The sequence below is a fragment of the Macrotis lagotis genome, chromosome 2, assembly GCF_037893015.1.
Source record: "Macrotis lagotis isolate mMagLag1 chromosome 2, bilby.v1.9.chrom.fasta, whole genome shotgun sequence".
Classification (NCBI taxonomy): Eukaryota; Metazoa; Chordata; class Mammalia; order Peramelemorphia; family Peramelidae; genus Macrotis; species Macrotis lagotis.
In genome coordinates this window covers 232,653,844-232,679,659 of record NC_133659.1, presented here as the reverse complement: position 1 = coordinate 232,679,659, position 25,816 = coordinate 232,653,844, and the positions used below count along the sequence as shown (strand labels likewise).

General features: G+C 34.4%; 1 protein-coding gene across 1 annotated transcript in view; it reads right to left on the bottom strand.

The window, feature by feature from the left end:
• DNAH9 (dynein axonemal heavy chain 9) overlaps positions 1 to 25,816 on the bottom strand; it is a 546,775-nt gene that overhangs the window by 217,484 nt on the left and 303,475 nt on the right. Inside the window, exons 32-35 of the mRNA XM_074225133.1 lie at positions 25,183 to 25,330; positions 14,373 to 14,547; positions 1,014 to 1,187; positions 503 to 710 (exon numbers count right to left, since the gene is read on the bottom strand). Of these exons, the coding sequence (XP_074081234.1) occupies positions 503 to 710; positions 1,014 to 1,187; positions 14,373 to 14,547; positions 25,183 to 25,330 (705 nt within the window). The remainder of the gene's footprint in view (positions 1 to 502; positions 711 to 1,013; positions 1,188 to 14,372; positions 14,548 to 25,182; positions 25,331 to 25,816) is intronic.

The window sequence follows — 25,816 nt, the reverse complement described above, 5'->3', positions numbered from 1 at the left end:
ACAGAAAGACACTGGAGCTGAGTCTTGAAGGAAGCCAGAGGAACTAAGGGAAGAGATGAAGAAGAAACACATAGATGATCAAAGGCAAGGGGATGAGAGATGGGATGTAGTATTTGAGGATAAGGAACAGTATCATCAGTGCCATATAAAAGGTATGCATAAAGTTTTATGTGAGTGCAGAGAGGACAGATCACTTTTGGTTAAAATTATCTCTTCTTCATTTTCCTTATTTTTGACATAATTGCCTTAGTTTTTATTTTTAGGCTTTGGGAGGATATGGAGATTTAGAAAAAGTAAGAAGAGTAGGAGGAAATATAACAAGGAAGAAAAAGAAGGAAGGAAGAGAGAACCAACAGAAAAGAGATAAGAATGGTAAGATCAGACCAGGAGAATAAAGTATAAATGTTCATTATATGCTTTAGCTTTGTAGCTAATATAGTATAGTAATATTTTAATTAAATGGAAAAGACAGTACTTTTTACTTCCCTTAGTTCTTCATTACCCTGTAGCATTGCAGATGTGGTATAATAATTGAATGGGACATTCTTCACCATGTATTCATCTGCATCCAGAGAGGACAGTTTTGCCCCTACCAGTACAGACTTCCCAGTGCCTGCATTCCCCACTAGCATGATTGGCCGCTGGTGTTCTAGGAGCTGCTCCATGAAATAGCACACACGAATGGTCTCAACAGTGTGTACTAGGCAAGCCTGAAGCATAAGAAAGAAGAGGATCAGAAATCCATGTGAATTCTTCATTTTACTACTCTACAAAAACAGAAATTTAAAAATGCAGGAGTGGTGGGCACTCTCCTAGACTAGAAGAGCCACTTTTCTGGCCATTGGAGGGATCTCACTGGAACCACAGGAACAGGGTTCTGTGAAGATGTGATGGAAAAATCCCCAGTTCCTAGAGGGTCAAAATCCCTAATATATATTAATGATGTATAAGGATAGAGTACCTATGTTATTTTATGGCAGTTATATTAATAGTGTCTACTTATTTACACTCACCTGCAAAGGTAGATCTGGGTCAAATTCAAATTTGGGTATGAGCTTGGACCAGAGTTCAAATTTCTTTGTTTCTGGATCTATGTAATAGTCAAATATGGTTCCTTGAGAAGGAAACTTGATAGTCTTGAATTCAGATATCCACCATTTACTGAATTCTGCTCTGTAATCTACAAGCTGTAAAGGCAAGCATATCATGGATAAGATTTAACAGAAGTTAAGAAAGGTGATAATAGACTGAATTGATATCATACAAACAATTAGGAACCAGGGCAGGAGATAATATAGCCATCTTGATTGAAGAATGTCACCAAACCAATTAAAACAAACCCAGCCAAATGACCCCAGACACTTAGTTGCATGACTTAATCCCAATTGACTCCCTCATAAAAATGGACCGAGCCCTTCCAGGAAGAATGATGAACATTAAATACACATTGTAAAGACCATGGAAAAAAAAGACACTTTTTGTTGTATTTTTGCTTTTCATATTTCTAGAATATATTGTGAATATAAGTCCCTGAGTTGAAGATTTCAATGAGTTAAAAAGTTCACCAAAAATTTATTATTTATTTAATTTGTTTTTTCTTTTAAAATTTTGAGTTCTTATAATCTCTGCTTCCCTTCTACCCATTACTCCATACTAATAAAGCAAACAAGTAATGTCAATTATACATGTGAAATCACGCAAAACATATTTTAATATTAGCTACATTGAAAAAAGAGCAAAAAAATGGGGGCAGCTAGGTGGCGTAGTGGATAAAGCACCAGCCCTGGAGTCAGGAGTACCTGGGTTCTCTGGTCTCAGACACTTAATAATTACCTAGCTGTGTGGCCTTGGGCAAGCCACTTAACCCTGCTTGTCTTGCAAAAAAAAAAAAAAAAAAACAAAACCTAAAAAACCCCAGCAAAAAATGAAAAAGAAATTGAGAAAATTATATTTCAATTTGCACTCAAAATTAATCAGTTTTCTCTCTGGAGGTGGAAAATATGTTTTCTTTGTGAGTCTTTTGGAATTGTCTTGGATCACTGTATTGATCAGAGCAGTCAAATCTTTCACAGTTGATCATTATTACAACATTTCTATTACTGTGCACAATTGTCTCCCAGTACTCACTTTACTTTGCATTGGTTCATATGAGTCTTTTTTTTTTTTTTTAGGTTTTTGCAAGGCAATGGGGTTAAAGTGGCTTGCCCAAGACCACACAGCTAGGTAATTATTAAGTGTCTGAGACCTAATTTGAACTCAGGTACTCCTGACTCCAGGGCCGGTGCTCTATCCACTGTGCCACCTAGCCACCCGCATTCATATGAGTCTTGCTATGTTTTTCTGAAACCTTTCCTCTCATCATTTCTTATAGAACAATCATTCTCTAAAACAATAATGTGCCACAGCTTGTTCAGCCATTTTCAAACTAGTGAATATTGTTTTCAGTCATATTTTATTCTTTTTTGACCCCTTAGATCATACCATCCATGGCATTTTCTGGAGTGGTTTGCCATTTCCTTATTCAGTAACTTAAGGGAACTAGAGGTGAAGTGACTTGCCCAAGGTCACACAACTACTATCTGAGGTTGGATTTGAATTCAGCTGCCTCCTAATTGGTAAGTAGCTCTTTCAATTCTTTTCCACAAAAAAGCATTTATAAATATTTTTTGTACAAATAGGTCCTTTTCCTTTTCCTTTTCCTTTGATGTCTTTCAGATATAGACCTAGTACTGGTTTTTCTGGGTCAAAGAATAGACATGGTTTTGTAGTCCTTTAGGCATTGTTCCAAATTGTTTTCCATAATGGTTGGATGATTTCATTATGAACTCCTTGAGAACATGAACTGCTATTTGCCTTTCTTGGAATCCTTAGCATTCAACACAATGCCTAGTAATATTAGGCATTTAATAAATATTTATTAACTAACTGAAATGATAATGAAGCAGATGCTCTGCTTCCTAAAGGCTCATCTTGCCCTACACTACCAAAATGAGGTCCATTAACAATGTGTCCTTTTAAAAATATTCACTAATATTTGGAAAGCAAGACCATGATAGAGTTCAAAATGTTTTCTAGGCCAAGGGATTTGCAAATTAAATAAAGAATTGAGATTCAGAAGTAATAACTTTATTTATTTCCTAACTCTTCTCCAAGACTGAAAATTTAATTTTAATAACAAAATCAACATTAAATTTGAGTCCTGATAAGATGAGAGGAAATATTTATTGTTACTCTTATTTAGCTGAAATTGGACAACTTGGTAATCCCTGAATTTTGAAATATCCTGAATTTTGAAATATTCAACAAGAAGTTAGAAATTTCTGTATTTCTAATTCACAGAGAAAACAATATAAACCCTGAAAACTTCCAATTCTCTATTAAAATAACAGATTTCAGTCTAAGTTATTTTTACTCTCTGGTTCTGAGTTTCCTCATTTTTGCAATGATGATTTTAGATTAAATGGTCTTTAAGATGACTTGTTCTCTAATATCTAGAGTTTTGAACAATAATTAGAGTAAAGCCAGTTTACTGAACATGTACCCTTCCCCCCACCCCACCCTGGAATTCTGCTGCTTTGGTCAATTTATATCCTAAAATGTTGGTTTGTCTTCGAGTCTACATACTCATCTCCTTAACCCTGACCTTTGGCATCATGATTTCATTAAAATTGGTCATTTTAAGGTGGCTAGGTGGTACAGTAGATAGAGCACTGGCCCTGGAATCAGGAGTACCTGAGTTCAAATCTGGCCTCAAACACTTAATAATTGTTTAACTGTGTGACCTTGGGTAAGTCACTTAACCCTATTTCCTTGCAAAAAACCAAAAAAGAAATGGGTCATTTTAGAACAGTGGTTTCTGAAAATTTTGATTATTCACCCTTAAGTATATTTTTTGTGTACATGCTCCGATATTTATATTTATTTAATCATTCATAGAACATAATATGTTTACTATGGTACTAATAATTTTTGTATATTGGAGTCATTAGTTTCTAATCCTTTGCAATCAAAAATAAATTTAAAAGGATGAAATGAAAGTAAAGTAATATTTGATCCTAGAGGTAATTTAGAAATCACTGAAATTTTTTTCAGTAGGAAAGTGACATAGTCATACCTGTGCTTTAAGAAAATAACTTTGGCAGTTAAATAGAAAATGGATGGAGAAATGAGCGATTTCAGGCAGGAGACAAATCAGGAGTCTATCACAGTAATCTTAGGCTAAGAATTTAAGGGCCTAAACTAAGTGAATAAAGAAAAGGTAATTTTAAAGATATTGTGAAGTAAAAATAATAAGATTTGCTAAATGACTGAATCTATGAGGGGTAAAAGAAAATGAGAATGAGAAAATGATACATGGGAGAGTCTGATAAGCACATAAAATAGGAATGGGAAAGTTTGGAAGAGGATTGAGGATGATGTTTTGTCCTTTGTTCTCAAAGAGGACCATGACATCAAGGGAGGTGATAACATGAAAAGCACATTATTTGGAAAGAAAAACAATATAAATGCTATCTGTGATGCAGCTTACAACCCTGTGCTTGCTTATCTGGCATTACTCACTCTGATTTGCCAAAAATGAAAAGGGGGAGATAAGGATCTTATGGTAACCTCCTAAAGAGAGCCTGATCTTCAGAGATTTCACCTACTGCAGTCATGAAATGATCTGAGATCCAGGGGGACAAAGATGAAATTTTTCCTAATAAGAGTCCTTATGGAAGCCAATAGCAGAGTTCACAGGAAGAGAAGTTTCACAACTGGTTATCTTCTCACCTACCATCTTTGGAGCAAAAGTTAATGATTCCATAAGAATACATCCTTTGGAACAAATCCAAGGTATTTGGTAAGGTTGAAGCCTATTTTGAAGATCACTAATCTAGAAGACCATGTAGAATGGCCTCCTGATCAATTCATATTTTTATTTCTGTAACACAGGGATATTTGACATGATTTCAGTTGGATTCCCCCTTAGACCATTAGTGATTATAAATATCTTGCAGGTTATTGCATATTTCACCTCTCCATATAAGAATGTAAACAGTTTAACCTTGGTTAGTTCCTAATGGTTGTTCAATCATGTTTACCATGATATGCTTGAGACCCATGTAAATGCCAGATTTTTAAAATAATCAGATAATTTTTTTTAATCAGAAATGATTGAAAGTCCTCTATTTTGTTAAAGGTTCATTTTCCCTCATAGGATTATTCTTGTTTGTAAGTCTATATCTTAAGCTTCCAAATATCATTTTCTAAGCCTCTACTTTAAACAGCATTAGTGTGACTGCTTTGTATGATCCTTATTATGACTTCATAGTCCTTGAATTCTTTCTTTTTGAGTTGTAGTACTTTTTCCTTGACCAGATATTCTGAACATTACTAGCAATTTTCATTTTGGAATTCTTTCAGGACTTGATTGGTAGATTCAATTTCTATTTTGTTTTCTGATGATAAGCTATCTAAATAATTTTCCTTTATAATTTCTTGATATATGATATGTAGGCTCTTCCCCCTCTCCTTTCTGGCTTTTAGGTACTCCAATGATTCTTAAATGAAACCTCATTAATCTACTTTCTAGGTTAGCTGTTTTTTTTCAATGTGATATTTTACTCCACTATTTTTCAGGTTTTTAACTTGATTTTACTATTTCTTTATGTCTTATGGAGTCATTAACATCTAGTTGATCAATTTTAATTTTAAAGTAGTTATTTTTTTCAGTAAGATTCTATATCTCCTTTACCAAACGATTAATTCTTTAAAAAAACTTCTAGCATAACTCTTAATTTCTTTTTCCATTTTTCCTCCTACTGCTCATATTAAGTTTTTAAAATCATTTTTCTGCATCAAAAAATATTCCCTTTTCCAATTCTTCTAGGAGTCCTTGTTGGATTTATGTCCTCTCTGCATTTTTCTTTGAGGCTTTGCTCGTAGTTTTTTTTAAGATATTATTTTCAGTGTTTGTGTCTTGGACTACCTTATTGCCACTATCACTCTTTATGACTTGGTTCTTTTTTGTTTGCTCATTTTTCCAGACTAGTTCTTGACTTTGGACTTTGTGATAGCAATGGACTCTGCACACTTCAGGGCTGTGTGTGTGTGTGTGTGTGTGTGAATTCTGATTTGAGTTTCACAAGTCAACCTGAGAGTCTGCAAATTTTCAGTACTTCCAGAGAAAGGTCTCTTCATAGTCCTCTTAGTGTGAGCTTTGCAAATTCCTGAGTCTTGATTGGTCTGTGGTTCAATTATCATCATTATAGGTCCCAAACAACTCAACTTCTAACTCCTTTTGCTTTTGATCTCCTGTCCTGCTTGTTCCACTCCAGGATTATGTGCTGGGCTGAAGGTTAGAACTGAGTGGCTGTGCAGCTCTTGGGCTCAGCAACAAGTAGCTAAGTTTTTTGAAATTTATTCAATACATAACCAAGGCTCCTCTTGCTTGTAACTGCCTCTTTCATCCTTGGAACTGTGATCCAGAATTGGCTAATGACATCAGAATTACTTGATGGTACCTGGTTCTGCTTTCAGTGTTAGTTCAGGTGTTCCTTGGGTGCTCTTTCTGCTGTGATGCTTCTTGCCTAGATATTCCATCTCATCCCTTTTTCTGTCTTTGGATATGACAATGTACTCTGCTCCAGTTGCTGCTGCCAGTGCTCCTGTTTAGTCCCTATCCTAGTGGTCATAGATCTCTCTGTCTTAATAAGTTCCTTGTAAAAATGACTCACTGTAATTTTTCTCTACTTTTCCAAACAGAATTCAGTATGGCATATTGTCTATGTTGTTGTAGAGGAGGTGTACTGAATGAGTTAGGCAAAAATTCTTTTTCTTGCCTCACCATCATGACTTTATCCCCAAGACACCTTTACTTTAAACAACACTAGTGTGTCTGATGTAATTATTTTGACCAAATTCCCATTTTTCCAATCAGAGAACTATTTTCAGTGTTATTTAATGCAAGTTGTATATGGCTCTTGGTGAAGGTGAAATTTCCTGCTGCTAAAAGCTTTCTCACTTGTCCTCCCTCCATGTCTCAGCATGTTTGTTTGTAAGTTACCACTCTCTAAATGCATCAGAGCCTAAAGACATCTTGAATGGTTGCTTTCTACTGGATTTTTAATGGAGTCAAATTCACTTAAATGTTTTTTAAATGTTCTTATATAGAAATGGAAATATTGATTAAACATCTCTTTTCTTCTAATGACTCCCATAGCCTACTTTATCAGAAAATAGGGAAGAAACTCAGAGATGGTCAGTAGACATTTAAATTGACAAAAGGTCAAAACAGAAATTCATGGATTAGAAAAAAAATAAACAGCTATCACTTATATCCCTTCACAGCCCTTCAATTTTGTCCCTCTCCTTTGCCATTAACAGGAGAAACATAGCTTAGAAAAAAGCTCTATGACTATGGAAGTTATCATGGAGACATAAAATCTCAGTTTTAGAAGTTATTTCAGAGATCATCTAACTGACCTATATCTGATCAGTAATGCCTTCCTCAGTAGAAAGTCATGCAGGTTCCATTTGATGATGTACATGGAGGGGGAATCTTGTTCTTTACCAAACTGTCCATTCCATTCCTTCAGTAGCTCTAAATTATTTTGGGTTTCCCCTTATATATATTTTGCTTCTTTGTAATTTGTCTACTCCCTTATTTTAGTCCAGTGAGGTCAAGCAAAACAAGTATCCATTATGATACTTAGATATTTGAAGATAATTATCTTATCTCCCTGTCTTTAATTCTCTAGGCTACTCTAAAAATTAATTGAATTTTAATCCCAAATTCCAAATTAAAATAATTAAATTTCATCTTAAGTTGTTGTGTCAATGGCTCCCTTTCTTTGAAGCAACTAAGATTGGGATAAGAATGGAGAATAGAAGTCCCTAAAAGGAAGCCAGGGAATCTCAATGGGATGTTTAATGACAAAGAAAATGATGGTGTCTATGGAAGTGGTTTGGATCTCATAGGATCCAAAGAAAAAGTATCAGGAAAAGTATCAAGAAAAGTTAGAGAAGATTTCTAGTGAAAAGGAAGACTTTAGAGTAATTTCATGAGGTCCCACTTAGTCTTCTTAGATTCTAAGCTCATTCAGTCTAACACAAGGCACAAACACACATTCCTATCTGAGACCTGTAGGTAAAAAAGAATATTAAAAATCATAACTGTTTTACTCCCATGAGACATAAACCTTGCCCCACTCTCTCAGAATAGTGATACAAAGATCTTTCTAGCAACCTCACCAGAGAGTCTGACTGTCTTCTTTTTAACTGGTTATAATACTAAAAATTATATTAGGAAAATAGGGAGAAACTACATGATGATTTTAACTCCACATTATCTAGCATGTCACCCTTTCTCTCCTCATGGCCACAACTCTCATTTAGGCACTTATATTTGTTAACTGACTTTTTCATTAGTTTAGTTGATTTTTTCCCCCCTAAAGTTCAGATCACTCTCCTGCTTAAAAATTCCTGTGGCTTCCTATTGCTTTTTAGGATCAAATAAAAATTCCTTTGTTTGGCAATTAAAGTCCTTTATATTCTGACTCTCACCTATTTTTTACCTTTACACATCATTCCTCTTCATATAGTCTACAGTCCAACCTAATTGACCTTCTTGCTGTTCCTATTTTTACCATATGATAAGATGACACTCCATTTTTCATCTCTGTCATTGGATACACTGTACCATTTATCCAGAAATCTTGTCCTCATTATCCTTCTCTTTTATTATCCCTAGTTTTCTTCAAGTATTATTTCTACTTGAAGACTTACCTGAACTGTTAATACCTTATTCTTCTCCCACCTACTTCCTAAATTATTTTGCAAAGAGTTAGAGGAATAGTGAGGGAAGGTCCTTGATCTGCTGACCTGGGGGACTTCTCAGGAATCTGAGCATGCCACTATTTATAAGACATACATTACCAACAACTCTTGGTTGGTCCTTCCTGTGTTTGGGAATGGTATCAAAGATGGCTGATGAAGGACCTAGGAAGAACCACATTCAGTGAGTTCTAAGAATTGTTGAAAGACTTTAAATATCTGGATGGATTGACTGATACTGCCCACTTTCTTTTGGACTTTTATTGAATGATCTATCAGAATATTCTCTTTTTTCTTCAAAATAGGATAGCCTAGTTTTTCTGTTCTTGGTGCTTGATTAGACCAGGGGCCTGAGATTTAAGTTGTGCCAGGTGACCTCTAAGCTATATTGGTGTGGCTTCCTGGTCATCCTAAGGCATAAAATGATTCATTCATGTGGAGTTAGGTTCCTTTTGACTTGGTGGATGTCACAAGACCATGAGAGTCACCCACCATACACTATGCTGCAGAAGAGACATGTTTTCATATGGAAGTGAGGGGTGCTATATCTACTCAAGGTAAGTGTTACTTTATCCTTGTCAAGTGTACTTTGTATGTTAGGATTAAGTAAACCTCCTTCTATTAATCCATGAAGAACCTATGAGTATCTTACATTTCACAGTAAACCTCAATTAACAAGGTTCTAGACTGAGTCAGGGCTACCCCTTATGGGGAAAGGATTTGTCTCCTTTCTCTTGGCAGCAGCCATGGGAGTCTCAGCATGGCAGTCATCATCAGTGTATATTTGTGTAGGTGAGACTGTTTACCTCTTTTTATTTCCTGCTTTTTTCCCTGACCATAGATCAGTAGTTCTGAGGGACAGATATTTTTAACCTTGGCAGCTTTTTGGTCAATTCAAGAGTGTATGGATTTGTAAGTTTGTGCTGGCTGTTCACTGAAAAATGTTCTTTTGCAACTCTGCTGTTTCTTAGAGGAGAAAATAGTCACCATTAGGAAGATGCTGCAATTGAAAGAACTAAGAAAGCCTAAACTATACCTTGGCTGACATAAATTATTTGGATAGAGAGGTCTGAGATAAAATTGAAATATCAGTTCCAAAAGATGCACAAAATTGGAAACATAATTAGTTTCATGTTTTTAAGTATATATTAATGTTCTCATATAAATATTTTGTTAGTTAAAAATATCTGATTTGTGGTATAGGAAATGAATAGTTTTTGTAAACTTGATATTTTGTACATTGAGCATTTTTTCCTAGAAGTGACTTTATTAATCCTTTTTGGAGAAACCCTAGATGTCCCATCATATGTCAGTTTTGCTGTTAAAGAGATTTTTTCATGGAACTCTGCAAGTGTAATGAGAGAGACAGAGAGAGAGAGAGAGAGAGATAGAGACAGCTTTAAAATAATACATTTTATGTCAGTGCAGAGCTGATGCTTCTTATAAGAAGGAAGTTCCCTAATTAATAACAAAATTATATATATTATCTTCCCAGAAGAAAATAAACTTCTTGGTTGGAAGGGAGTATTTAATTTCTGTCATTGTATCATAGCACTATTAAAATCCCTGGCACATGGAAATACTTAAAAAATGCTTGCTAACTGATTGAAGTTCTGGTTTTCAGAACATCCTAGTCATGAAAGGATACATAAACACAGCTTTGACTGTACAGACACATTTTGTGTTTATTCAAAGGCACAGATTGAGGATAGATAGTTTTTCTCTTATATTTTGATGAAATTTATGATCTCAGAAATTCCCCCCAACAGATTATAAGTTATTCATACTTTCCATTTATCTAAGTCATCTAACAAAATTATCCACAGAAATCTGTCAAACATTTTAGGGACCTTCTTTTTATCTAGATCTGATATTAGATGGATGTTGATAGAATATAATTACTTTTTGCTCTTTATGCTAGCCCATCTTCCATTTTCTTTATGTAATTTTCTAATGCCCTCTTTCTACTTGTGTACAATTTCCTTTTTTAATTATTGTTGGGAGAATATTGTTGGATACAATACTATCTTTAAAATATATGTGCTAGGGGCAGCTAGGTAGTGCAGTGGAGAGAGCATTGGCTCTGAAGTCAGGACCTGAGATCGAATTCAGGCCTCAGGCACTTAACCCCATTGCCCTACAAAAGGTAAAACTAACTAACTAACTAAAATTCTCTAAGTTAATGGGCTAGCTCATTGTCTATCTGCAGTCCACACAAGATATAGATAGTACTAGATAATCTACATGGGCTAGATATCCAATTGTTCATCACAGTCATCTATTCTTTTTTTATTTTTTAGGGTTTTTTTTGCAAGGCATTGGGGTTAAGGGGTTAAGTGGCTTGTCCAAGGCCACACAGCTAGGTCATTATTAAGTGTCTGAGGACAGATTTGAACTCAGGTACTCCTGACTCCAGGGCTGCTGCTCTATCCACTGCACCACCTAGCCGCCCCCTGGAAAGTGTCTATTCTTTATCCCTTACAGTTTTCTTGTTTGGATAGCTAGTCTGAACTCTTGAGTGATCATAGATCACCGTACTCTGTACTCTGTCATCTGTAAGCAGAAAACACTAGAGGTCTTTGGCATCAAGGGAACCCCTTTTTAATTTGTACTTCTCATTGGATACCTTTTTGATAGTGGCAAAACTTTGGTGAGTATACTTTTTCATTTTATGACTCACTAACAATAAAACAAAATTACATGTGTTGTTACATCCTTGAATGAATCTTGTATTGTTTATGCCATATGCATATGAAATTTTTCATCAGAAGAGAGATTTTAGCATTCTATATCATATCATTTTCCCCTACTTAAACAATAAATATGATGATATTTTATGTTCTCTCCATTTATCAATAAATTTGGATGAAGATGTGTTCTTTGTGGAATATCATTTATTAAAGTTTATCATCCTATCTCATACCTTTATATATGTATGTTAAAAAAAGAATAAGATAGAATTTTTATAAGAAATGAAACTGTTATATACAGTTTGAGCTTGTTATTTAAGGTAGTCATAAGAGTAGGAATTTGACTTCAATTTCCTTGTCATAGAGAACTCCTGGTTAAGAAAACTCACTTATAGCAAAGCAAAATAGAATCTTTTCTGCAAATTATAGTTTTATGGAGTTACTTAAAACAGTGAGAGGTTAGGTGATTTGAATATTTTATATGTTCTATATTATATTTAATAAGGCAGTTAAAAAAACTCTGCTCTATTTGTGTCCCCTTTGATAAACACTGGAGGCTGAGGAGCAACCACATTTCCAGGTCCACTGGTTCTGTTTCATCCAGGTTTCATATCCATCATCTGGTGGGGGTGAGGCATCTTTTGGGAAAAGGGGTCAGACTTCCTTATCAACTGCCACCAATTGCCAAACACAAGGCAGATAGGCCATTCTAACTGGAGTACTGAGGCACTCTGAGGGAGAAGAGGAGACAGCAAGTGCTAGGCAAGTCAAACTACCACCTTGACTTTGACCACCATCTCCCTCTGATCCTGAGAGAGACAGCCCAGGGCCTTAAACTCAAGAGTTTTAGGAATAGCAGTACTTTAAGCTCAATGATTTGAAGCATCATTCTCAGGAGCAGTCCCTGAGGAAATTTGGATTGATAACTGTCCCTGCAAGTGCAACAAACATAGCAACTAAAGACTTAGAAAAGAAAAGTTGCTGCCACCCTAGTCCTTGGCCTTATAAATGGTTCAACATCAGATATAGATATCATTTTATCAGGGGAAATAACATTAAAGAAAATGGATTAAGGTCCTTTGTACCTGAAATCTTTCATATATGTTATCTCCCCATTAGTAAGTTAATTTGAATTAGAACCCTTTTTTTCTTCTATTGGTATCCACAGCATTTAACATGATGCTTGAGCATAGCAAGCACTTGATGCCTTATTCATTCATTCATTCATTCATTCATTCCCTTTCACACTTCTTTTTGCTTCTTCTGTGAATTAATTTTTTAACTGACATTTTTGGACATCTATATTTATTTATAAATTATTACTCTTCCTGTCCCACCCCAGTCCCCTAATAGGGAATTCCATATACACTAAAATATTTATAGCAGATTTCAAATAATATAGATGTCCATCAACTGAGGAATGAATAAACATTAGTAATTGATTACTTTGATAGAAAATAATGAATATAATGGACACAGAGAAATTTGGAAAGACTTGTATGAATTAATACAAAGTGAGATGAGCAGAACCTGAAGGTTAATTTACATGATAACCACGAAAATAATATGCAGGAACAAAGTTAAAAAGATTTTAACACTATTAAAAGCATTAACAAACACAGCTTCAGTAGATTGATTTTAAAATAGTACCCAATTTCTGCAGATGGGTTATAGACTAGGAGGAAAGAATGAGAATTTGCATTGTATTGCAAATGTATTGATTTGTTTCTATGACTATATATACATACATACATACATGCTATACATTAAAATGAGGAAAATAGGCAGAATGGCAAAGAGTCACTAATATTTTCTCAGACGCTAATATTCTCCAAGACAACAACTACCATTTATACTGAGCAGAATTTCAAAGCACTTTACATGTGTTATCTCCTTTGATGCCCATTACAATCCCGGGAGGGACATTCTATTATTAACTCCATTTTACAGATGAGGAAACAGGGTGTGAAAGGTTTAGTGACTTGGTCAGGGACACTGTTATTTGACCTTGCTTACCTAATTTGGTTCCTCCTTCTCCTTGAACCCCACCCCAATCTGACCATGGGCTTCACTATTGTTGCTACTGTACTTTGTAGTTACACCCAATGGACTTAGCCCACTGAAGTTCAGAACTCCAAAGATTAAGAGATCCTTTAGTCTTAATTTCTCTGGTAGCAGGGATTATGGGTAGGAGCCAACACTATGTTTGATAACTCAATGATTGCATTGATTATAAGGATGCTCAGGAGTTTTGGGATCACCCTAGAACAGAGCTGACTTACTGCAAGTGAAGTAGGTTGCCTCCTAGGATGCTGAAGCAAAGAGAACTTTGATACTTTTAGACATTACTTTTTATAAATGCATATGTTTTTTAATGCTATAAAATTACATTCTCCAAGGCACATAGTTACTTTTTTGGGAAGGTGAAGTAATATGTGTTACAGTAAAGGGTTGAGGTCTAAAGGTTAATAGCATAATTTTTTAAACCTGCCTAGTATGTATAAATACTGACTCTTCCATAGTGTTACATGTGTCTAAGAGAATGCCCACTCTAAATATATAGATCTGTGAACTGACTACTGAATGTCTTCTAGTAATCAGCAATTGCAAGGGAGCATTTTTTCTCATTAGACAATATATGACAATGACTTTTTATTGCTTATGGAGTAAAATTCAAATTATTTAGCCTGACATTCATGAAAACCTAACAATTTATTGTGAATTCATCTTAATAGTTTTATCACAAACTTTTTTGTCTTTCTCATCGCATAGTCTCATTGCATAGTATATATTTTGTAGATGCACAGAATTATTATCAGAATATTATTTTATCAAATTAGTATCAGAATAAAAATACTTTTCTCTTACCTGGTCTTGAATCAGCACTCCACCAAAAGCCCAGATAGTAGCAAATACAAAATAAAGTTCATGAAGTTCCTTGGGACAATCAGGGGGGCTATTTTCCTTTGTTAGAAGACACTCAAGAAGGTAACATAGAGTTTGAACCAAGCTCTGCTCTGGTATTGGAAGAATCTTTTTAAATCTGAAGAGAGAAAATTAAATGTATACATATAAAATATGATTAGGACTAAGCTTCTAGATGCTTTTCTAAACCAACTTCATTAAGTTGCTAGTTCTTTGAAATTGTTAAAATCACATTTTATTTCCATGGATTGATAATTTCCCCATCTAGACAAAAAAGAGAGTTAATAGGATCCATTACCAGAGACCTTCTCTCACAACCAACTTGTTTCTTATAGAAGACTGTATAGTCCTGGCAACCTTGGTGGTTGGGGATTTTAATATCTATTTCTCTTCTCAAATACCCTTCTGTCCTATATACTTATACTTTTTCTCTTATACATTTATACTCATAGGTACTGATAATTTGAAACAAAAAAAGTATTCTTAGTTTCCCTTACCTTCTCTAGCTGCCAAAAAGTATTAAAAAAAATCTTCCTTCAAGGATGTTTCTCTCAACTAAGACCTTTGTAGTTTAATTATGTTTTTCAATAGGATCAAAAGCTTTAGAACTATTAAGGACCCTAAAGATTATCTAGTCCAAAGGATTCTTAACCTGGGGACTTGAATTAAAAAGAATTTTCATAATTATTTCAGCATGATTTGTTTCTCTTGTAATCTGATGAATTTTGATTTATGCATTAAACCCCCCAAAACTATTCTGAAAAGAGAATCATAGACTTTACCAGAGTTCTAAAAGGTCCATGTCAGAATTGACTTTTATACTTGAGACTAAATGAAATCTATGATTATTTTATCTTTTGTCTTCATTTCACTGTTGACTTACTTTGACCCTGAAGTCCATTAAATATCTATCTATCATCTATCTATCTATCCAGCTATCTATGTCTGTCTTCAATATGAATTACTTAAATTATTTTTCCTGAGTTTATAAGGCAAATTTTTTGAATCAGTGATGGAAATTATATTTAGTTTTTAAATTTCTTCTCATTCCCTCCAGTTTATCAGTTTACCTCTTTGAGATTATTATTTATTAATATTATTTGGATTCTGAGACTTGCCATCCAGTTACTTAGATGATTTGCCTAGCTTTCTGTCATTTTCAAATTTGATAACCATCTACTATTGTTTGACATAGCCTTAGAAAAGCTAGGCATTTAAATAAGAAAAGAAAAATAAATGCACAAATAATATTGTGTAGATAAGCTTATCACTATTTGTGGACAGTTTGATGGTTTAGTTAGAAAAACACAAAGAATGATTAAAAAAGAAAAAACCTCACTGATATAAATAATATATTTAACAAGGTAATATGATGAAATTATATATATATATATATATATATATATATATATATATATATATATCTCCAAAAAATTTCTATAAAATTGTAATCACAATCAGGAAGAAAAGAGAAATTTCATTCTAAAATAACTATAAAATTATAGGAATTAATTTACCAACATATATACAAGATTTGTATAACTATTACTAAGAAACACTCTTTAAAGAAACAGAGATAAATAATTGGAAAGATATTTATTTGGTGGGTCAGAGCCAAGATGGCAGCATGAAGGCAGGAATTCCTGGAAACTTGTTCCCCCCCAAAACTCTGAAAGTCATCAGATTAAGACTATAGCCAAAATTTAGAGGGGCAGCACCCACAGAAAGACTGAGTGATACAATTTCCCATTCCAAGACAATTTAGAAGATCTGCAAGAAAGTTCTTTTACACTGGAACTAGGAGTTGGAAAGAGCATCGCATCCGCATCCGCAGCACAGTCGCAGTGCAGTGTAGTGCAGTGCAGTTGAGCCACAGCTCCAGTCTTACAGGAACAGCCCCATGGGGTGCCTGGGTCACTGGGAGCACATGGGTCTGTGGCAGAGGGGGTGGTTTCCAGACCTCTTGGCCCAGGGATTACTGGGACAGCCTGAAGGGGTGGTGAGAGAACTCTGCCACACCAGAGTGGGCATGGAGTGGAGGGCTGGCCTCAGAACAGCCCTGCAGTGAGAACTTGCAGCAGGAATTGGGGAAGCCTCAGCAATTCCAGAGCTCCCAACCCACAGATGGTAAGGGGGTCGAGGCAGACTGCAGAGGTCCCTCTACCCTCTCTGGGGCAGGAGTCTGCTGTTTACCCATACTCAGTTGCAGTCTGGGCCCCATACCACCTTAGCTGATCAGGGATCCTCCTCACAGCTCCAGGGCAGAGGGGGAGGGCCTGTGGTTGTCCACATGCCAGAGTATAGGCAAAAGAGCAGTCTCATAAGACCTTGGATGAATTAAGGTCTCGATGCTGTGTCCCAATCCCACCCCCGAAGCCTTGGAAGTGAGGTAAATCAGTAATAGACTGAGGAAATGAGTAAACAATAGAAAAAGAAGAATCTGATCATAGAAAATTACTTTGGTCCCGTGGAGGATCAAAATACATACTTAGAAGATATCAAAGTCAAAGTTTCTGTATTCAAAACCTCCAAGAGAAATAGAAAATGGACTCAGGATATGGATGAGTTCAAAAAAGACTTTGAAAAGCAATTAAGGGAGGTAGAGATAAAGTTGGGAGGAAAAATGAGAGTGATGCAGATAAATCATGAAAACCAAGTCAGCAGTTTGTTGAAATACAAAAAAATACTGAAGAAAATAAAATGTTAAAAACCAATTTAGGCCAAATGGGAAAAAACAACACAAAAGGAAAATGAGGAGAAGAATGCCTTAAAAAGCAGAATTGGTCATTTGGAAAAGGAGATAAAAAAGCTCTCTGAAGAAAATAACTCCTTTGAACATAGAATGGAACTAAAGGAAGCTGATGACGTTGTGAGAAATCAGGAAGAAATAAAACTATACCAAAAGAATCAAAAATTAGAAAAAAATGTGAAATATCTCATTGGAAAAACAACTGATCTCAAAAACAGATCTAGAGGAGATAATTTAAAAATTATTGGGCTATCTGAAAATCATGACCAGGCAAAGAGCCTGGATTTAATTTTTCAAGAAATAATATAGCAAAATTGCCCTGAGATCCTAGAAGCAGAGGGTAAAAATAGAAATTGCAGGACTTCACTGAGCACCTCCTGAAAGAGATCCCCAAAGAAAAACTTTCAGGAATATTATAGCCAAATTCCAAAACTCCAAAGTCAAAGAAAAAATACTAAAAACTGCTAGAAACAAACAATTGAATTACAATGGCTCTATAGTCAGGATTACACAGGATCTTTCAGCATCTACATTAAGGGTTTATAGGGCTTGGAATATGATATACTGGAAGGCAAAAGATGTTGGTTTACAACCAAGAATCAACTACCCAGCAAAACTGAAAATCCTCTTTTAGAGGAAAAGATGGACTTTCAATGAAACAGGGGACTTTCAAACTTCCCTATTGAAACAACCAGAGCTAAACAGAAAGTTTGATCTCTAAGTACAGGACTTGGGGGAACCACAGAGGGGGTGGACAAGACATACTAAATATGAGGAACTTTATGATGCTGAGCTATTTGTATTCCTGCATGGGAAGAAGATACTGATAACTCATATGAACTTTCTCATTCATAAGAGCAGTTAGAAGGAGTATATATAGACAAGGCATAGGAAGGAGTTGAATATAATGGTATGATATAGTAATCAGATAGAGTCAATGGGTGATACACGAAAGTACTGGGAGGAAGGGAATGAAGAAGAAGGGGCTAAAATATTTCATATTAGAGTTAAGATAAAGTTTTTGCAATGGAGTAGAATGGGGGAAGGCTGGGGGAATGAGTGAGCCTTCATTTTCTTCAGAAATGGCTCAGAGAGGAAATAACACACACACACACACACACACACACACACACACACACAAACACACACACACTTAATAGGATATATAGAAATCTATCTCACCCTAAAGAAAAATTAGAGGAAAGGGATGGGATAAGGGGGAATGGGTGAGGGAAGGGGGAGTGGGTGATAGAAGAAAGGGAAGATCATGGGAGAGGGTACTCAAATACAACATACTTCTGAGCAGGGACAGGGTGAAAGGAGAGAGAGAATAGAATAAGTGAGATTGGGAAGGAATAGAATACAGGGAAATATAGCTAGTAACAGCAACTGTGGGAAAAATAGTGAAGCGACTTCCTTGGTCAACTTATGATAAAGAAGGCAACTCATCCTGGAGACAAAGTTGTTGGAATCTGAACAGACTGAAGAACACTTTTCTTTCTCTCTCACTATTCTATCTTTTTTGGGGGAAGTGGGGCTATGTTCACTTTCACAACAAACTAATTGCAATAATATAAAATAAATAAAACAAAAAATGAGAAAAAAGAAAAAAGATATTTATTCATTTTTGGTTGGGATAGCCAACATTATAAAAATGATAATAGAATTAAATTAATGTACAAATTTCATGTTACACCAATCAGATTCCTGGAAAGGGGGGTATATTAGAGAACCGAAAGGAAGGATTAAAAAAAAGAAATTTGGATGAATAAAAGATTTAGAATATCATGATACATATTAAGCAATAACTTCAAATGAAGGTAATACAGCATTTCCAAACCACAAATTATAACATAGTGGCAGAAATTATTAATACTATTAAAAAAATAAAAGTATATCAGCTTAACAAACTAGGAAAGAAGCAACTGAAAAAAGTAGCTCAGTGGCAGCTAGATGGTGCAGTGTATAGCAGCCCTGTAGTCAAGTGGATCTGAGTTCAAATCTGATCTCAGACACTTAATAATTACTTAGCTGTGTGACCCTATTGCCTTGCAAAAACCTAAAAAAAGAAAGAAACAAGTAGCTCAGTGTTTGGGAAATTCAAGAATGAAAATTAGAGATGAAAGGATACCTTTTTTATAAGAACTATGGGGAAAACCAGAAAGCAGTTACCATATAAAGCTCCAAATGTATATTCAATCTAAATGATCAATTCATTAAAAGAGAAAAGAACAAAATCAGGTATTTTTAAACTTTGGCTAAGGGAATTTGATCATAAAAGATAAAAAGTAATTTTGATTACATAAACTTAGAAAGCATTTTCCATGAAAAATTCAATGAAAATAGAAGAGAAACAATGGAGTAAAAAAATACTTATTTTTTAAATGCTATTTTATTTTCTAATCATATGTAAAAATAGCTTTCAATTTTCATCTTTTTGAAAGTTTTTGAGTTAGAAAAATATTTAAATCACGGGGCGGCTAGTTGGCACAGTGGATAGAGCACCGGACCTGCAGTCAGGAGTACCTGAGTTCAAATCCAACCTCAGACACTTAATAATTACCTAGCTGTGTGGCCTTGGGCAAGCCACTTAACCCCCTTTGCCTTGCAAAAACTAAAAAAAAATTTAAATCAAATGTAACTGATAAAAGATTTCTATTCCAAATAGAGAACTGACACAGTTCCATTTCACCAAGAACTTTCTCAATAGAGAACACACAAGTTACAATTGTATTTAATGATCAAGGAAATATTTCAGATTAAGCATCTGCAAAGGAAATAACAGAAGAAAATAATTTTATAGAAAACAGCAAAAAACAAAAACCATTTAAATAACAATCAACTCAAAAGTCAACATCATTAAAAAAGAAGAAAAAATGTATCTGGAGGAGTGCTCTCAGTTATGACTCATATCATTAAAATGGATCTGTTCAAAAGGAAAACACAATAATAAGGAGAGGGGAGCAAATATACAATCCAAACTATCTTGGACAAGAAATTCCATATATGATAGTTGAGGCTTTTATAGATAGTGGTGCTGCCAGATATAAAATGGCACACTTTGCCCATTTTTGTTTTCTGAAATCTACATAGAGAGCTATTGTTCAGTCAGTCCAATCATGTCTGACTTTTTGTAAATATTCAAGAATGAAAGGATACCCATTTTCATAAGAACTACTAGAAAAACCAGAATGTAGTTACCATACAAACCTCAAAATACTTCTATTTAGGATTTTCTTGGCAAAGATAATGGAATACTTTTTCATTTCCTCTTCTAGCTCATTTAAAAGATGAGGAAACTAAGCTAAGTGGATTTGTCTAGGTTCACACAAGCTGATATGTGTCTGAGGCTGAATTTGAACTCAGGAAAATGAGTCTTCCTGACTCTAGTCCTTTCACTTTATTCACAACACTACCCACTTTCCCTTACATAGAGAGTAGGTGCCATGTAACTAACTAGTTAACTAGCTCTGAGTTATAGCACATATTTTAACCACTAAAAAGACATTCTGAGTTTATATAAGTAAATTGTTCTCTTTGGGTTCTCTTTATCTATAAAATGAAAGCATTCAATGAAGTGATCCCTAGGGTCCCTTAACAGTTTGAAATAAGTCAGTCCATATTTATTAAGGGCCTACTGTATTTTGACAATGTGCAAACTGTTGGGGATATGAAGGACAAAAATAGTTTTTGCCTTCTAGAAGCTCACAGTCTAATGAAGGAGACCACATACAGCCTTTGATGTGGTTGATTATCTACTTCTCCTTGATACTTTATTCTCTTTAGGTTTTAGGGACACCATTTTCTCCTCTATCTTGACAGTCCTTCCTCAATCTCCTTTGTTTGTCCTTTATACAGGTCATACCTATTAAGAAGCTCTCTGCTAAGTTTTCTTTTTTTACCCTTTGCACATTTATTTTGTATATATATATATATTTATGCATATTGCCTCCCCAGATACAATGTGAACTTCTTCAGTGTAAGTATTGGTTTTTTACCTTTGGTAGGCATTTAATTAATGCTCCATTTTTCACTTTGTAATTTGTTCAGTACAGTCCAGATCTTTTTTTAGGTTTTTTTTTTTGCAAGGCAATGGGATTAAGTGCTTTATCCATTACACCACCTAGCTGTCCCCATGAGCTCAGCATTTTCTTTGATGAGAGTACCCTGTGATGGGCGGTTGTGGCCAATGTGTTCCATGCCTTACAATCAATTCTAAAGTCCTTAAGAGAGACTTTCAAGGTGTCCCAGTACTTAGAGTTCTTATAGGCTCTATACCTACTTAAATTAGAAGTAATCATACTTTACCATATACCTTAGTTAAAGAGGGTTGTAGTACAATAGGGGCAGAGGGTGGGATGGTACTTAAAAGGGTTGAACTTAAAGAGATTGGGAAATGATAATACATATCTTAGTTAAGGGGGGTTTTAGTACCTTGATGAGGGTACTAAAGTGTCAGAGGAAGAGTGTAGCTGATATTTTGGTTGGGGAAGGTTGTAGGACTATGGTTGGAATAATACAGACAATGAGGGAGAGAGGGTATTTAGAGGGACATCATGGAAGAGATTTTGCTTTGCTTGACACTTTGGTTACAATTGGAGGGAGTGAGCTTGTGGGGGAGATATAAATGGTTCATGAATTGATTTGGTTTTGCATGATGCTTTGGCTCATGAGGATTATGAGTCAAGATGGTACTTGAAAAGGGAGTAAGGTAAAAAGTGATTATAATTTGATTTGATTTATGACTCCTGAGAAGTATATTTCTAATGAGATAGAAGAAGGGAGACTATTTAGTGAATATAAGGCAATACTGTTAATCAATCAATCAATCAATTTTTGAGAATAGTACTTCTAGCAGTACAGAAAAAAAGGAATATATTTTGACAAAGAGGTAAGTATAAGGCAGGGTTAAAACAACAAAAACATAAAAAGGACTAAACTAGTAGAAGGCTAGGCATTAGATAAATAACAATAGGTGGAGAGGCAAAAAGACCTATTATAGTAGAGGGAAAGAAGGGAAGGGTTTGAATATTGAATGAATGCTACTCAATAGATTTGGCCTAGAGGGAATAACATAGATTCCCAATTGGGTTTAAAAATCTATCCTACTCTACAAGGAAGTTGGGTTGGGGGGATAGGAAAGAAAGGGGAAGTTGGGACTGATATGGGAAGATGAAGATAGGTGGGAAAATAAAGTTAAAATTAAAAAGAAAAGTTAAATGGGAAAGGGATAAAACATTAGTGAGGAAGAGTAAGAGGAAAGGAAAGAGAAAAGGATAAACAGGGAAAGACAGAATTAACAATCTTAACTGTAAATTGAATGGGATGAACTATCTCATATAATGGAAGCAGATAGCAAAATGGACTAAAAACCAGAATCCTAAAATTTGCTGTTTATAAGAAACACATTTAAAGCAGAAAGATACACATAGGGTAAAGGTAAAAGATTTGAGCAAAATATATTATGCTTCAGCAGATGTACAAAAAGCAGGAGCAGGGATACTGAATTCAGAGGAAGCAAAAGCAAAAATAGATTGCATTAAAAGGGATTGGCCATGTTCACTATTAAACATGTATGCATCAAGTGGTATAGTCCAAATTCTTAGAGGAGAAGTGGAACACATTACGGGGAAACAAAGACAACAAAATATTAATAATGGGTATTTCAACCCCCCCCTCTCAGAATTAGATAAATCTAACCACAAAATTAACTAGAAGGAAATTAAGAAGGTGAATCAAATCTTAGAAAACTTAGATATGATAGACCTCCGGAGAAAACAAAGGGAAGAGAAAAGAATACACCTTTTTCTCTGCAGCACATTCTACCTATACCAAAATTGACCATGTATTAGGGTCATATAAATCCTTATAATCAAATGCTGAAATGCAGAAATAATCAATTCACCCTTTTCAAATAATGATGCAATAAAAATTACATGTAATAAATGTCATGGAAAGATAAACCAAAAATTAACTGCAAACTAAATAACTTAATTTTAAAGAATGAGTGGATAAAACAACAAATCATAGAAATAATCAACCACTGTATCCAAGAAAATGATAATGAGAATCATGCCAAAATTTATGAGATGCAGCCAAAGCAGTTTTTAGGGGAAATTTTATATCTCTAAATGCTTATATGAATAAAATAATGAGAGAGGAGATCAAGGAATTGAGTTTGCAACTAAAAAAGCTAGAAAAAGAACAAATTAAAGATGCCCAATTAAATATCAAATTAGAAATTCTGAAAATCAATGGAAAGAGTAACAAAATTGAAAGCAAGAAAATCATTGATCTAGTAAATAAAGCTAAGAATTCATTTTGTGAAAAAAATCAATAAAAATAGATAAACCATTGGTTAATATGATTTAAAGAAAAGATAGAAGAATATCAAAAAATCAGCCCTATAAAAATGAAGAGTGAACTCACTACCAATGAGGAGAAAATTAAAGAGATAATTTGGTGTTATTTCGCCCCCAACATATGCCAATAAATTTGGCAACTTGAGTAAAATGGATGAATATTTACAAAAATACCAACTACCCAGATTAACAGAAGAGGAAATAATTGAAGGAACCATTAATAAACCTCCTAAGAAAAAGCCTCTATGTACAGATAAATTTACAGGTGGGTTCTACCAACATTTAAGGAACAATTACTTCTGCTTCTAGATAAACTATTTTAAAAAATAGGAGACGAAGGATTTCTGCCAAATTCCTTTTATGACAACAATATGGTGCTGATGCCTAAACCATGAAGAGTCAAAACAAAAAAAATTATTGACCAATCTCTTTAAGAACATTGACACAAAAATCTTAAATAAAATTTTAGGAAAGAGATTACAACAAATTATTACAAGGATAATAGTTCATGATCAGATAGAAATTATACCAGATAATCAGGAATGGTTCACTATTAGGAAAACATTCAAAATAATTAAACATATCAATAACAAAACCAAAAGAAATCAAATTATTATTTCAATAGATGCTTAGAAAGCCTTTGACAAAACAAAGCATCCATTCCTATTAAAAACATTAGAACATATAGGAATAAATAGAGTTTTCCTTAAAATAATATGCAGTATCTATCTAAACAACAAATTTTTATATAATGAGGATAAACTAGGAGCATTTTCAATAAGATCAGGAGTGAAACAAGGATGCCCATTATCACATTACTATCATATATATATATATATATATATATATATATATGTGTGTGTGTGTGTGTATAAATATATATATGTATATACATGGTGTAAACATTGTATATACACATATACACAATATTTGCACCCTATTAGCACGACAAAGTCAGTAGAAAGAATAAAATCAGAAGTGAAAATACCTTGGATTTGTCAATTCTATGGCTGGAATGGCAAGATGGAGAGGAAAAAACCCACTAACATAATGGTACTGCTGTAGGTTGGAAAGCTGCTCACATTTTTATAAGAATAATTAGCATTGTATGAAGGGAAAAAGAAGAAAAGCATGATAACTATGCATAATTTGGAAGTCATATTTGAATATTCTTCCATAACTGCCATAATCCTGAATCCCAGAGGAGAAAATGTTCCTGAATAAATGAGTCTGGACACATTCAGCATCAGAAAGTCAGCCTTACTCCAAGCATAAAGCTCCCATCTTCATCTCTAGGTTTGTTTATAGATCAATTGTTTAGGACCCTGAGCTCTTGATTTTCAACTAAGATCAAAAAAACCATCAGACCATATTAAGGAAGGACCTGGAAGATCCATTTAGTAGTCACAACAACCATTATGGTCTTAGTCATTATTCAGATCCCTTGTCTGAGTCAGCAAGTAGCATGAATATGATATATATTACTCTCAATTATTTGATTTACCTTAGGATAATGACTCAGAATATATACTTTCAAGGAGAGTGTATAGCAGCATACCTGAGATATTTGACAGAATTGGATTATGGGTATATTCCTGTTTAAGAAGTTTAATCCAGATTTTTTTTTTATTCTTTGATTTACCTTGTTCTTAGTATGTCCAGGCAAGGTGGCAGATATTTGTCAAACAAAATGGTTAGGTTAGCTCGTTCAGATTGTATATCCCTCTTGTCAATCCAGCTACTCACTGGAGGATTCCAACCCAGGTCTGTAGGGTTGATGTACAATATTCCTGGTGGTACAAGAAAGAGAAGTCACATATGCATATGCATATATATGTTTATAAATTAATATATGAATATAATATAATATAATATAATATAATATAATATAATATAATATAATATAATATAATATAATATAATATAATATATATGTATTTACACAACTGGAACATTTTTATCAACATGAGGAACTTTTATCTAGAAATTTTAGGAGACTTACTCAGTAAAAAGTCATAGCTTGAAGTTCACAAAGGACCTGATACTAAGAAAATCTTTAGGAGTTTCTCACATCTGGATGGAGAATAAACAATTTTTCCTCATTCTACTATCAGGAGAGAAATTTCATATTTGGACACTAAGGGGGTTAAGGGCCATTAATATCTAAGATATGAATATTTACTACTAGAATTGCAATGATGCATCATATTTCATGATTGGGCATCCAGGAACTAGCTACAAAACTGCCTTATAGATACCTGTCCTTATATGTTAAA